Below are 16,036 nucleotides of genomic sequence, written 5' to 3'. Positions count from 1 at the left end.
AGGGCGAAAACCAAAAAGAATCCATTTGTCAGTGCAGTGGGATTTCGTTTTGTGTCAGGAGTGTGTTTCTAATTTTTAGATGAAAGAGGGGCTGTGAGCGTGTGTGTGTGTGTGTGCGTGCGTGTGTGTATGAGAGAGAGAGAAAGAGAGAGAAAGAGAGAGTGTGTGCTTGTGTGTAAGTGTCTCTAGTGGTGTGTTTGCATGTGTGTGTCTGTGTGTTTTCCTAGCAGGGTGTGTTCTTGGATTCCACCACACTAGGACATTACCCCCGGGTGCTCTCTCTCTCTCTCTCTCTCTCTCTCTCCCTCCCTCTCTCTCCCTCTCCCTCTCTCTCTCTCTCTCCTGCTCTGTCTCTCGCTCTGGTTCTGTGAAAATACCTTGAGGATTAGGTGGGCAGCGGCGGGGGGGAGGTAGTGATTGACGGCTGAAAGGCTGGAGAGGTGCTCAGGCATGCTGTGGGGGAGAGAGAAGGGGGACTGCACACACAGGCGGGGCAGGGGGTGGGGGGGGGGGGGTGGGGGGGGCTCGCAGCCTCTCCACTCAGCTGTTGCCACCCACACCCATTATAGCCCCACCACCTACCACCCACCCACCCGCCGCCCCTTTAGCACTGCGCCCAGATAAGATTTCAAATAACTCCTGCTTACCTTTACCTCGCACCCTGCCCCTAGCCTCGATGAAAGTGCCCCTGTTCTTTCTTTCTTTTTCTCCCTCTCCTTGCTTTCTCTCTCTTTCTCCCACTGTCTCTCGCACACACGCTTACACCCCAGCGCATAACGCAGCAGTGACTTTACACAAGGATACACCCTGACCTAGAATCCTGATGTTGATTAAAAAAACAAAAACAAAAAAAAATCTCTTACGAGGAACATTATTTCTATCCTGAAGTTTATTCTCCAAGTCTACCACCATCTAATGTCCGGCGGATAGTGTTTTGAAACAAGCAGGTGTCTTGAACAACGAGCAATATATGTCAGCAGTCTGTGAAATCTGGCCAGTTTTTTCCATGACAGATAAACGCTCCGGATTGCCAACAATCTCCTCTTTGTGTTCAGTGTTCCATACATCATCCCATCCAACCGCTTCAGTATACAACAGTGCCCCCTATGGCCAGGTCTGGAACTACAGGGACAGTGCTGGAGCGTGCTATTAGTGGTTAAGTCTGGTGGTTTGAATCCCGCCTCCAGTTCATCTTTCTGGGCTGTGAACCCAAAATGTCCCGGTAAATCCCCCTATTGCTCCTTTTTTAAACAAGATGTGAAAAGGTGGGTGGTAAGCCCAGTCTGAGGCCCTTTTGAATTGCAATAGTGCTCCTTTTCAAATATTTGTTGCACTTTCAAATATTTGTTGATGCTCACACCACTCATCACCTCACATTCAAGGAATGTTGTTTTGTCTCTAATTGCAGACTTGTGGGTTGCCTGCTTCACAAAAGCTCTGTGAGTGGTCCAGATACACACACACACACACACACAGAGACACACACACACACACACACACCAGTGAAGCCAGCCAGAGTTTGTGGTTACAACCACACCATCTACAAGCATCTATAAGGAAACCACAGGAGCAAAGTAATCATCGTATTGATGGAACCGGACTTTTTTGGTGGGGGGGGTTTCTACCACTCGTCCTATATCACAAACAGACCCTAAAGTTTTCCGTTTCCACAAAATTACACATAATGAAGTGGAATTTAGCTGGGCACATTTTCCTCTTTCCAGTGGATTTGTGAATGGCCAAATTGTTTAATGTGACTTGTCTAAAATGAAGGTATGGGCCCATATATACAGTTACAGTTAATGGAAAACGTTACATGAGAGGGAAGGAAAGTTTCATACATACAGAAAAAAAAAAACACAGCTATGAAAATTACTTACAGAGAGCAGCCATCTCTTTGGGCAGGTCAGCTCCAAATCTCCCAAACAGGCTGCTGTTGGCCAGCAGGTCGAAGGGGGAGTGGCTTCGCATGGAGTTGAAGGCAAAGGGGTAGACAGCAGGTGGGAAGCCGGTCATGTGACCCACCTGCCGTTCCCTGTTGGTAGCCATGACGACGGAGCACCCAGGGGTCCGCAGCAGGCCACTGGGTTAGGGGGGATCGCTCTCACAACACCTGGAAATCCCCGGAAAACCTGGAATTCGTCTCCGTCCAAAGGCTCTCAGGATGTGGGGACTGGAGGAAGAATGATGGTTTGCTGAAGGAAGGACGGACTCCACTTCAGAACAATCATCCAATTCACCTTTCTGGGGCAGAGAAGACAGAGAAGTATGTTATTGCAAACTAATAAATTCACCACGTAAAGCATGAGAATATATGCTTCTGATAACATTGGCATGGACATGATGATACAATCAGCAGTTTCTGTCCAGATCCTTTTCAGATTCCAAAAAACACGATTCACCTCACATCAACTCTGGGGCTTGATCCTTCTGAGTTCTGGGACAGAGAATAGTTTATCCCCAATCATAATGTGAGAAGGATGTGCAAGCCTCATACCAACAGGTATGAGAGAATGGGAAGGAAGGAGGAAGGAAGGAAGGACGGAATAACAAGGAGCAAAACAGATAAAGATGTGAGAGGAGAAAGAGCGAGCGAGCCGTAAGAGGGAAAGCCAGAAAAACTGGGACTGGGCGAGGGGAAAAGAAAATAAGAAAGAAGTTTGGAAAAAGTTATAACAGGGAAGAGCGGGAGGGAGGGAGGGAAAAAGAGAGAGAGAGAGAGAGAGAAAGAGAGAGAGCTCTTGTTCCTGCAGTTTTGAAAAGCTTCCAGACTTCTACAGTGATTCCAGGCTATGCCATATGATTTAAATCACCAGAACTCTACTATAAAGAGCTCCTCTGTTCCTGCTGCCAGCCTAGCACAGCAGCCTGCCTCTCTGCCTCTTTCCCCCAGGACCAGAGGCCCAGACACGGGGTCCAGAGCATGAGGGGGGGGGGGGGATGGGGTAGGGGGTAGGGAAAATGAGATCCACTGATTGCTAACTGCTGCTGTCACTTCCAACTCTCTTCTCTTGAGGTCAGGCTCCCATCCCACAGAGTCATTTAGGCCCTAACCTGCTGCGGCCCGCTCGTCACTTTGACTCCCCGCCGTAGGTACAGACAAGTCAGGCTCAAGTGTGGACAAGGCTCCAGTTATGCCCCACTGTTGACTGTTAATACAGAAAAAAAAAAAAAACGGTCTATCTCGCTAAAGCCTACCGCCCTCCCATTCAATTTTTTTTTCTTCCCCCCTTTCGCTTCCCTAGCGTGATTTTATGAGTGGGTGGTGTGATCGGCTTGTTTTTTAAATGTGGTTTTGAAAAAGAGCAGAGCCAAGGAATTTGGAACTGCTGTGGCTTGTGAATCCGGGAGAAAAGACAGGGAAAAATCTTGGTAATGAATTCGGTATAAACAAAGAGAACGAGAGAGGGGGGGAAAAAAGATCTAAGGCTGAACTGGTGAACTGCTGAACTGAGCGAAACACACAGAGGCACAGTGACAGGGTCTGGGCACTGGGGGGCACTAAGGGGGTGGCGTCGTGCCCGGGAAGAGGAGAAAAACCTTTCCACACACACACACACACACACACATGCACCGCACAACGTCTGAAACTCACACATACGCACGCTCATGCAATCACACACTCCAAAAACACGTGTGAGAGCACCCACTTGCACACACACTCACACACATGCACACACACCCCCCCCCCCCCCCCCCACCCCCCCCCCCCCTTGCCTTTTCCAGGGCTCTGGCTCCCTCCCTGCCTCTCTTTCTGGCTCTTTCTCTTTCAACAGAGCCAGTTAATTACACCCTACTGCTGCAGGCAGCTTCAAACCACCACTAATTTAGAGTTCCATTACAGTAAACTGTTCCACATGTGCATCCAGGGCCCAGGCAGGCTCGGGTGGCCACGTTTCAGGAAGGAGCAGCCGCCGATAGGCACCCACCCCCATCCTGCCAACACAGCCACACTGCCATCTCTCTCTTTCTTTCTCTCCCTTTTTCTAAGTCTGTTCCTCATCCAAACTACCTTCCACTGTTTCCTGCCTTTTCCTAACCCACCCCATCTCCCCTCAAATTCTCTATAATCATGTCCTTATACCCAATCTTCTCCTCCGTCCCTGCTTTTCCCTTTTTCTAACCCTCCCATCCGCCCCCCCCCCACCCCCCCACCCCCCACCCCACCCCCCCTTCCATCTCTCACTCATTTTTGCTGCTTATACAACTTGTACCATGACCCTGTGGAGCCGTTCCACTGTGTGGCTAACACACAAGAACATCACTAAAGATTTCACAGTGGGCCTAATGGGAGAAGAGGTACAGACTGGAAAAACAAAACTGCCAGCAACGCACAGGCTCATAATGTGTGTGTGTGTGTGTGTGTGTGTGTGTGGCTGTGTGTAGGCTTTTGTGTGTGTGTGTGCACGTGTGTTATGAGTATGTACTTGGCCAGCGTTTGCCCCGTTTGGGTATCTGCCTCATGAACTCAGCCCAGGCCCCATAAAGGCAGAGCGCTCTGTCTACGAGTGCTGGGAGAAAAAGAAGGATAAAGAGAAAGAAAAGAGTGTGTGTGTGTGAGCGAGAGAGGGATTATGGCAGAGGGTATGGCTGCAGGCATGTGTCTCCCATATTCCCACAGGAGGTCTGGGGAAGACAGAAACAGCAGCCTATCAATCCGTACATGAGAAGCGTCCAGTGAGCTCCAGACCCCCCAGGATCCAACCTGAGTGCAGCGCTCAAACCAGGAGAAAATGCCATGCTACTGTAAGAAAGAAAGAAAGAAAGAAAGAAAGAAAGAAAGAAAGAAAGAAAGAAAGAAAGAACAAAATAAAAAAAGAACGAACAAAAAGAAAAAAACAAAGAAACAAAGAAAGAAAGGACAAAATAACGAAAGAACAAACAAAAAGAAAGAAAAAAGAAAGAAAGAAAGACCGAAAGAAAGAAACAAAGAAAGAACGAAGAAACAAAGAAACGAGGACGTAAACAGAGACGCGGCCTTTTAAAGGGGAACCCACTGAAAATGGAGCCTTGTAACTTCCCTCTCTCTCCCCAAACACAATAATGAATTAATAAAAGAGTTGGCGCCAGCGTTTTTTAATGAGTCACATCAGCCCGGCAGCTTTTTACAGAGCCATTTGTGTTTTATGTTGGGTCCTGTGGTAGGCCCGCTTCGCCAGCCCGTCTGGGGCTATAAGGGGATAAGGGGAATTTGGAGTGACCTCATCCCCCGTTAGCCAGGGCCAAATGGGCATGGAGGGCCTCCCCACTTCCCCTGAGCCTGGGGGGCACACAGGAGGCAGCAGGCGGGCAGGCGGCCGGACAGAGAGGCAGGCAAGAAGCACAACCAGCCAGCTATGGGTGGGTTCAGGTCTGGTGTGGGGACTTTCCATCATTGCCTAAGAAGTAGCAGTTTAAATTTACTTTGGTTGTTTCCGTAAACAGCGGAGCGTCAGACCTCTCGGTAGTCCATCATGTTAAAACAGACTCATTGGTTACATTTGACATGATCCATTGATCTTATCGGGACAAAACGTCGTGTAGCAAATGAAATGGAATCAATCTAGCCTGCAATTTGGAGACGGCGGTACAAGATGAGGCAAGCTTAGAGAGAATGGGACTGTCTTGTTTGTCGAGGAGTATGAATTTCAGCAAAAAAGGCAGAGAGAGCAGAACGGAGAATGGAAAGACAGAAAGAGAGAGAGACAAAAAGAGACAGAGAGCGAGAGAATAGTTCCCACAGATTGAATGTCCGTCAAACAAAGGATATCAAATCCTCTGTGAGCAAAACAACAATTGTGCCTTAACCGTTGTGACGGAGCGAGGCCCCTCAGGCAATAAGAACTGCAGTCAAACATAACAAATAAATCACGGCATCTCAGGAAGCTGCGCACCGCACAACCAAGGAAGGCAGTTGGTTTTTACTCAGCAGAAGAAACCACAGGTGATTACTCGGCGTCTATGAGCAGGATTCTGGGTGCCATGGCCGTCCCGCTCTGTTTACTGTCGTGTGTTTCCTCTTCCACTCAAGGAAAACACAGCGGCACAGCAGCCTTAACTGTGTGCCATGTTATATTGAGGCATGTTGTTGTATGTTTATTTGTCCTTGCGGATATTTGCATTAAAGTCAAATTTCTCTGGTTCTGACTCTTGTAAAGCCAACACTCCCACAGGACTACTTTTCCTCCATTTTCTGACATTTTTTCTGGAGTTTCTAGGTTTTTTGTAGGGTTTCATGAACATATGCAATTTTAAGAAATTCTCCGCAAGGTTAAATGAAACTATGTGTCAATCAAACGGGGCAGAGCAGCAAGTCAAAACCTTTACTGGAGGGACTTGAATCTTAAATTCACAGCCTCAAGATAAATGAGCTTTACCATGCATCCTGGCAAGGAACGCTTGGCAGAATCACCAAGACCTCTCACTCTTTTTCCACCCCTGACTTGCCCACTCCTGTTCATTTCTCCGCACAAAACTGTGCATGTCTTCCAGGCACAGTCTTCCAATTGTCAGCATCATAGTGAGTGATTTATGTTCAGCAACTCTGTAAAGGAAATGTGGACTTCAAGCTGAGAGTTATGTTCAAGTTGCGGGTCATGAGTGAAATCATAGTACCACCGCAGCGAAACAATGAATTTATAGGCAGAGTATCCTAACCAAGTCGACAGATTGGCTTTCCCAACCGTCTGGTGTGTCATCACTGCTTAATTTGCCCACAAAGAGCCATCGGGGATTGTTTATGGACTCAGAACAGTCACAGATAAATTAAAAATGCTGGTAATGAAAGAGGAGGACGAGAGCGTAATCTGATCCTGTTGTTGGCATCGGCAGTGTTTTGGCTGTGAAAGCAATATCGTCAACACAGTTTATTAGCAGAGGTAAAGCTGACAGCTCCCAGTCTCTCACCAAGTGCCTCGCTAATGGCTCTGAGAGAGACACCTAGTGACAGACGGTCCGATGCCTCGCAACAGCTCCGCATTCCATCAGCTCAAACTTGTTTGACATCTGCCTAGTCTTGGCATGACACACACACACACACATACTTGCTTACAACAACAATGCAAACTACTACCTTTGTGAAATGATTCGTCATTTAAAAAGGTATTGTCTTTGGCGAGTGTCACTGGGGAGTGCCATTATGCAATCCTTTTGTACCTATAAATCAGCATCATCACACAACGTCAGTTCCCCGATCTTGTTTTTTTTTCTCATCTATCTCCGCAATAGTCTCGGGGAACGGGCTGTGTCGACTTGCAGCGGTGGAGAACAGTATGGAAAGAGTGAGAACTCACACAGAGACATAAAACACTTTGTGACATGATGAAGTCATCCTGACAGCTTGCCGTTTCCATGATGTGGTAGAGCTCTTTGGAGAGCTCAACATGGAGACTCCAGTGGGTCCGGACAAAACAAGAAAACACACCACACCAGGAAAAGGCAAAGAAGTACTGGGGGGGGGGGGGGGGTTGGGGGGCAAAAACGCTTAAGGTGAGACAGAAAGACAGATGACGCTGACAAATTTGGAGAAAGAGAGACAGAGACACGAAATACAAAGGAAGAGGAGAGTTCAAAGAGATTTGAAGGGTAAATTTGGTGCTACTAATAAGAGTTATTCTGTAATTACTGAGGCAGGAAACCCAGGAGGATTCAAAAGAGCAGCTATGACTGTTTCTCCTCCTCACTTCAGAGTGAAAACAATCCTTTTCTCTGTAAAAAGAGATGTATAATGGATGGGTCTCACCACCGCCGCTTTTAGCCCCAGGAGTCAAAGCAACACTCATAAAGAAGCAGAGGCAAACAGGCCCCAACACACACACATGTGGAATATGGAAAAGCATACATGCACACAACATACGCACTCACACACACACACACAGACACACTCACACGTGCACACGCAAACAAACAGGGACTTGGACTCACACACACACACACACACACACACACACACACACTATACAAAGAAGTTTAAGGCTGTGCCAAAAGATCTTTTAATGAGGGCTTGGAGGCAGGCTGAAAATGTATATCCTCACAATCAGAGCTGCACACCTGCAAAAATAGACATAGGAAATGGTGTGCAGATAGTTTCCTTGTTAATTATAGTGTGGTGGTGGGGAGCCCCCCGATTCCCCTAAAACCACCTGTCCGGCCCCTCCCTACCACTTGGCCTTAATTGCTATAGAAATTCCTGAAAAAGACAGGTATCAACAACTCCCAGATTTATTGCTCAAAGTCATGCCACAAAAAAAGGACTGTAAGTAGATTTTGCCATACAAAACCTTTTAGGCTTTATGGGTCAACTGGTTTTGGAATTATTTTCATAAAAATAACTGATATATACATCATTTGTTACTATCTAAAATGAATACGTAAGACAGAATGTGTTATGTGTTTTGAAATTATGTTAAATAATCAATACTCAAATTCACACAAATGGGTACTGATTGTTATTTTTGATGTTTTAATCTTTTGATAGTTTTACTGGGAGAATATAATGTGCATATAAATAGACATAGATATAAACGACAACAGGTGAGAAATTATTTCTTGTTTTCTTCTGTTTTGTAAACTCTTTTGCTCATGACATTTACCCTTTCAGTCCAAATCAGAAGTGTCTAAATTAAATGCCCAAACAACGACACGTCTTAATTCAAGCGAGAGACTGGAAAACTACCACCTAACCTTTCCACTATTTCATTAAGAAAAGAACGACTCTTTGCTGCTTTTGTTCCACAGCAGCTCTTTCAGTGGACATGTTGTACCTTTCACCAGTCTATTGTTACGGATGTGCGTTTACAGAAGGAAGGTGTGTACTCAGACTGAAAGGATTTTAAGGCCTACCTGTTGCTTGAAGTGTGAACTATCATTTAGTTATCACAGAAAATATTTAGGACAATGAAAACGGGAATGCTTTTGGTGAGGCTGATTCAGGTAAGAGCGATCATCAGTAATGAAACATGCCCATTTGGAGCCTGTAACTCCCAACACAATTGATCATTGACTCAAAACTGTAACTGTTATTGTCATTGAAGAAAAGCAACATGCTGTGACTCCACTGCACACCGCAGACTACATTAAGCTAAAGCTGCTCTCATAAAGACCCATGGGTGGTGCTCCGGGGGAGGGAGCGCAGTGATATTACTCTGCCGCAGAGGTGAGCTCCGCTTTCTTCCACTCCAGATGTCACCGACTCAGAGTCTAAATGATAGTAAGACCAGATGACAGCGGATGGCGACACTGATATCATGGGCCTTCAACAGGCATCGCTCGCTCAGCCATGTGGGTGTCTTTAAATTCACTTCAGTCGAAATGTCCCTCTCTTCTAACGCTTATGTCAGGTCCACCAGGGGAAATATGTGGTGGACAGCAGGTGCAAGGCCAAGACAGTGCAGCTGCAGTGGTTTACCTACAGTAAAGGCCGCTCAACTGGCCAGGCTCTGCTTGAGCAACAAACCAAAGCGTTGTGGAAAGCAACACCCTCAGGAACAGGAGGCAGGGAGAGAGCGACAACATGTTCTACCATCAGGTGCCTGATCTGTATCTGATATCCAAATCATGCAGCACTAAATGTGCTGTCTACGCAGTGCTGTAACAAGTGGAACCTGTTAACCTAGCACTTATGCCAGCACCAATATATAACCTTCACTGACACAACTAGCAATGGAAATAAACTTCCATGTAAACTAAGCCCAAAGGTGGAGACACACCTCACTCCAAAGGAATTAGCCTTTGCTGTTTAGATGGTGGAAAACAATGCTTGTCTTCTCCAAGTGTTCACATGTTGGTTTAAAAAAAAAAAAAAAAAGCAGGTCAAGGACTGGTGACTCCTCTAGCTAGCACACATTCACACAGATCAAACACATGCAAGCATGTATACACTTACACACACACATATGCTAATAATAAAAAGCTCCACAGGCACTGGGTAACACTTGAAACACTCACTAATAAGCACACATGTGCACACAGGCACATACAGGCACACACATACACACACACACACACACACACAATCACACACACTCACACACAGACAAACAAACACACATGCAGAGAACACACACAGGCTCAAATATGTGCTCGTGTATACTCATTCTCACTCTCACATTCACAAATGTGACACAAACAAACATACTATGACACTGCATGAAAACAAACATACGTAGCCTGTGTAAGGTAGTTTTACTGCTTACACATAAAAATCTGGTTGGATTCATGGAAACTAAGATTCATTTTCTCAATGCATCTCAAGTGCTTTGCACACTGAGCCTCTGTCTTCAATTAAAACTGCCGACAAGTTCCCAAAAAATGCAGTCTGTCTCTCTATCTCTAACTCTGTTAACAGAGGGAGAACGTGAAAAAGGAAGAATACTTTAACTGAGGCACACTGACTCTGAACTTCTTTATAAATTACTTACCGGCTCTGGTGTTGATGTGACAGACGGACAGATGACGTACTTGGCGGAACGGACTGATGAGCGGAGCTAGCCGAGGAAAAGGAGAAAAGATTTGTGTACGTTCATCAGAGTCCTTCTGACAGCAAAGACAGAGTAGCAGTGAGGCTCTCTCTCTCTCTCTCTCTCACTCCCCCTCTTGCACTCTCTCTCCTCCTCCTCCTCCTCTCTCTCTCTCTCTCTCTCCCTCTCTTAAAATCACTCTTTCACTCCCTCAACACAGGCACACACACTCTCTCTCTCTCTCACTCACTAAGAAATAATTATACTCTCTGATTCATAAAGCCTTCCTTTGTCACGTGACCCAACACTTCAAATATACAGCACATTTTTTCACAAGCCACAAAATGCCTAGAGGGAAGAAAAAGGCCCAGAGAGCTTAAGTTTCTGTTTTTAATTCTCTCTCCCTTCTTTGTCTCTCGGGTGAATTCTTTTTCTCTCCTTCATTTTCTTGGCTTTTGAGAAGTCACAGTTTGCCTACAAACTGTTTGTGCTTGTCCAAATGTAGTGCCATGTAGTGAACTAAACTAACTCATAGATACATTTATATTTGAAAACTAAATGTACATTTCAGAGTATGCTGAACCACACACATCACCCACTTCACAATGTACTCATTCACAGAGGCTGTTTCAGAAATAGTTTTACACTTCCCAAAATGTCTAGAGAGGTTCAAACAGTCAGTTGGTCCCACTGCGATGAAATTGTGGAATGATCATAATGGATTTTTGCCTGACCCATCTGCTTAGTATAGACATGGATGGTTGCACATATGTATGTACTGTTTGGTTAGTGTGTTCTTTGTTGGGTTTGGTACTGCGCCTTGCGTTGCTTGTGACAAAGATTTCCAAGAATGGGGTTAATAGTACTACTACTATTACCACTACTACTACCACAACTACCACTAAACATGGGACCCCTATGAAACTACTGTAATAAGGGGTGTAGTTGACACAAATAAAATAAGACTGAATATCTCAAATTTGCACATATACCTAAATATGAGCGTATATGGATGAGAATCAGAAAGCTACAACATCTGCCAATATTCTGCAAAACGTGCTGCATTTGGGAGTACTGAGAAAAAAGTCAAGATAATAAAATAAAATCTAAATCTAGGTTTCTAAATCGAGGTTTCTGTTTCTAAATCATTTCAAATCCTAAAATAAAAGCAGCGGTGGCACATGGGCTGCAGGGAAGTCCCCTGTGAGATGGCAGAACTGTGCAGCGGCAGCGGCAGCGGCAGCAGCAGATTTGGGTGTGCCCCTGAACGTGCCCCTCTCTCCCTATGAGATCATATGTTTCAGATCTGTGTTTATGTGTTTGCGGTTCTGGGCGTGTGCCCTGTTTTCTGAATGTGATGTTTCTCAAGTTGTTTTGGTTAAGAGGAGCACCCCAAACCTCAGAACTGGGAGGAGAGGACACACCTCAACGGGCACCTCAACGGACGGGCACTTCTACCTTCTCGTGGCTTGCACGTTTCTTTGTCTCATCCTACTCCTTTAAAGAAAAAAAAAAACTACACATCTCATATGTACACATGTTGTTGTCCCACTAAATTGAGACAACATCTAGCCTAATTCATATCTAAATCAAGTAAGCACAGCAAGCATTTTAAAAATAACCAACTTATACATGCACTACTTATTCTGAAACTTCATCTAAAATGATGCCCGTCAGGCATATTGGCCATGCATCGCTTCACATTCTCCTAAATTTCACAGTCTGAAGGGTAATCGTAGCATACCAAAGCAGCATGTGGAACTATTCTTTTGGTATTCTGACGCACCACAAGTCCCTGCTACCTGCACAGTTGCAGCTCTGATTCCTTTTGTTAGTAAATCTCCGCAAAACTGGCCTGGGACAGACAGAGATCTTGTCCTCACATACACTGACCCCAATATGTCTCCCTAATAAAGTCAAGCCATCATAATCACAAAAAAAACCCCACTACTACCCAGTCCAGCTGTCTATATCCCTATGTGCTTCCCATGTATACAGCCACAGTAGTCTATTCACATATTCTTTCATATCTTTTTTGATGTGGATTTGCTAGTACATAATCAGTGTGAATGAATGGACAGGCAGTTCAAGGCGCTGTCGAGTTGGCATCAGGTTTTTTGTTTTTTTTATATATTTATATATATTCAGGAAGCAGAGATCTAAGCCATACTGCAAAAAGCACTTCAGCCGATCCTTATCTCGTTTACATTTGATTTATGTGTTGCTCGTGAGGTTCCCGGGGGCTAATTCAAGGCACTTAACTGTTTACATAGCAATGCTAAATCAGCAATTGTATAATATGAAACAAGAAGGTAAATACTGGCATGGGACACTGCATACACTGATTCTACATAGGCCTTTAGGGTAATGCAAATTGTGGAGCGTGAAGTTTGCGTCAAAGAGCGAGGCTAGCAGGCTGACTGAGAGCATGCATGTCAGTGTGTGCAGTCAAGTGCATGTGAAGATACCCTTGTGTGTCAATGTGCTGAACATGCTATGCTTCTTATTGAATTATGGTAGTGAGCTTGAAGAGCGGGTGTGTTTTCTGCGTGTGTGTGTGTGTGTGCGCGCGCACGTGCTCTTGCAGCACGCACGTCTGCAAATGCGAATATGTGTGTGTCTGTGTGCGTGGATGAGTGTGTGTGTAGGCAGTAGCAGTGGAAAGGTCAGAGGTTACTAGTGTTTGTGTTTCAGTGTCAGTGAAGTGTGCTCCAGGCAGAGATTTATGATCATTGTGTCTGGGAGGCTGCAGAGTGGGGGATAATGAAGATAGATCAGGGTGCTATCTCTCGGCCCTCTCTCTCTCTCTGGGCACCACTGGAAACGTGGCCTATGGCCTCCTCCGCTCTCGTATCATTAACTTCAGCCAGTGACATCATAACGTACTGCCCTGACTGGTGACATCAATCCTAACACAGTCTCCTCTGACAAAAAGTCGAATGCGGAGAGGCGATTCCTCATAGGAAGTCACCCAGCAGACACAGGCATTGTTTAGTGTTCAGGTTTGCGGCTTATTTGGGTGTGTTTTTTTTTTTGAAGATATGTAATATTCATGAAAGCATCGTACTCCGCCGTGTGTTTCCACTTTAGAATCAACTTATTTGCATTCAAGAAACTATGGAGGAGTAAGAGCCTGGGGCTCGCTGGCAGAGGAAAAGGAGAAAAGACAGAAAAGCAAAGAGGAAGGGGGGGTGACAGAGAGAAAGAGAGAGAGATGGAGAGAGCAAGAGAGGGAGGGAGCGAGGGAGGTTAGAGGGGTTAAAGAGAGATGGAGAGAGGAGGGGGGGGGCGGAGAGGGAAGTGAGCGAGAGAGGGAGGGGCTGGAGGAGAGAGAGAGCCAGTGGAAGAGGGAATGTGAGAGAAAGGGGTGTTAAAACAGAGAGGGAGGGTAAGAAAACGGGGGGGTTAGATGGAGAGAGGGATGGATTGTGGAAGAAGGAGGTGTGGGGGCGGGGGGGGCGATGGTTTGGGTAGTGGGGTAGTGAGAGAGAGGGGGAATGAGAAGGATGGAGGGTGTTGGGGGGGGGTGCTAGTGGCTGCGGCGGCAGGTTTTAATCAGCAACAAGATGCCTGTAATGAGATCACTATTTCCCCACATTCAGATTGATGTCATGTGAAGTTTGGTGCCGCACTGAGACACGCAGGGGACGCAAGGCGAGCACACACACACACCCTCCCATGTGTCATTTACACACACAGGCACAAACACAAACATGCACACACACACACACGCAAACACACACACACACATGCACATACACACAAATATACACTTGCTTGCACTTTCTTAGTTACAGAGTTAAGCACACATCCTGTGAAATGAAGGAGCTCATTCATCCAGCCTGGCAAACTGTGCTCATTTAGAGTCCAACCGCCTTGAAGTAAAAACATACACAGAGGAATACTACTCAAGAGGAAAATGAGTTGCTCACGGCAAAAGGAGAAATGTATGTGTCAGGGACCAAAGGGCATATACCGCTATGTACTACTCTAACAACAACAAATGAGCACAAAGCTTGGAACAGTGTGAAAAGAGCCAAAAGCACTATTATTTTACTGTGTGAGAGATTGAGAAAAAGAGAAAGGGGGGGGGGGGGGGGGGGGGAGCGAGAGACGAAGGGGGAGTGTGTGTGTGTGTGTGTGTGTGTGTGTGTACGTTAGTGCATTTTCGGGGTGCACTCTGAGGCTGTCCACACAGCTACCAGCGTGTGTGCCAGCACATGAGCGCTCTGCCTAGTCCCCAACATGTGTGTCCAATGAAAGGTGAATGGCTCTCCTGTCTATACTTTCCTCAAAATCAGCCATGATGTCACCATGAACCCGTCCTGAACCCACCTCTGTCAAAAAGCATTACTCCAGCGCTCCCTCTTTCTGCCTCATTTTCTGTTCCACCTCTCCCTCCTTCACGCTCCGCTCCTGCCTGAATTCTTCACTGAACTCCCATTCTTTTTCTTTCCTCCTTTTTCATATTCCCGTATTTTTCGACCTTTCCCCTCCCATCCATGTCTCTTTCTCTCTCTCTCTCTCTCTCGTTCTCTCTCACTGAAGCGCAGACGCACTCTCTTTTTGGCCAGCTCAGTCTAATTGAATCACCAACAGTGCAGCCCTTTGCCAAATGTGCCAGGATGTTCTGATTAACATAGACTTTGTTTAAGCAGTGGTTTCGCAAAAAAATTGCTCCGAGTGCAAGAGAGGGGGGGGGGGGGGCTCAGGCAAAATAGGAGGAATGGGGGAGAAAGCAAATGAAAGGGAGGGGGGGGGGGGGAGCACTGGGGAAGAGAGGGGTGGTGGGGGCAGCGAGAAGGCAGCCAGAGAGCCACATATGGAAGTGATTCTGTAATTACTGCAAATCTGTGAGCTCAAAAGGAAAGGTCTTCTTTTCCATGCCTCCTTCCCTGCACATAAAACTGCCCTTGTGAGAAAGCTGGGCACTAAACAGCAAGCAGAGAACATTAAAAAAGAATGTTTTCATTTGATTTTCTTTTAGTCAGTAACTTAGTCAGGGCTTTAGGTGAGGTTCTGCTTTTTTGCCATTTTCTTTGTGTGTAGAGAGTTGTTGAGGAGAAAATCATTGTTGATCACAATCCCTCAAAGTCTACTACTGGAAAATTTTCAGCATTCTTTGCTCATTTGCTTTGCTTTGCTGAGTTTAATCAACCGTCCTGTAAGCTAATCTAAACAAACTGGGAGGCTCCGCCTGGTATAAACTTGTTAAATCTCTCATCACCCACAGCTAAACTGGCATCACTCACATAAAGAACACTTTCAACAAGGTGTGTGTGTGTGTGTGAGAGAGAGAGAGAGAGAGAGAGAGAGAGAGAGAGAGAGAGAGAGAGAGAGAGAGAGATATTATGGGATGGGTGACAGACAGACAGTGATGATGACTGTCTTTTGAGCCTCAGGCAAGCAGTGTTTTGCAGGTGTGTATGTTGGCAGCGACTTCTGTTCTGCTCAGTCCCCAAACAGTACCAGCAGCCTGTAATTATCTCCTGCCCTGCCATAACGTGTTCTCATGATGTGTGCGTGAGTCTTCCATACACACACGGACTGACGTAGCCTGTCTACTTTTATTCTTCTAGATCTAATTAATCACGGCAGGA

The 16,036-nt window shown here is 46.0% G+C and overlaps 1 protein-coding gene across 2 annotated transcripts in view; it reads right to left on the bottom strand.

Annotated features, from left to right (window-relative positions):
* The window catches only part of rarga (retinoic acid receptor gamma a), a 45,782-nt gene that overhangs the window by 29,702 nt on the left and 44 nt on the right, over positions 1-16,036 (bottom strand). The window contains exons 2-3 of one of the 2 annotated variants that reach the window (XM_078288006.1): positions 10,398-10,463; positions 1,881-2,244 (exon numbers count right to left, since the gene is read on the bottom strand). In XM_078288006.1, the coding sequence (XP_078144132.1) occupies positions 1,881-2,049 (169 nt within the window). In that variant the 5' untranslated portion in view covers positions 2,050-2,244; positions 10,398-10,463. Of the gene's footprint in view, positions 1-1,880; positions 2,245-10,397; positions 10,614-16,036 lie in introns of those variants that run through there. The other variant, XM_078288005.1, reaches the window with a different exon arrangement.

Source organism: Centroberyx gerrardi, chromosome 14 (assembly GCF_048128805.1).
Source record: "Centroberyx gerrardi isolate f3 chromosome 14, fCenGer3.hap1.cur.20231027, whole genome shotgun sequence".
NCBI lineage: Eukaryota > Metazoa > Chordata > Actinopteri > Beryciformes > Berycidae > Centroberyx > Centroberyx gerrardi.
Note: the sequence above shows the minus strand (reverse complement) of the source record. Positions and strands in the feature narration are given on the sequence as shown.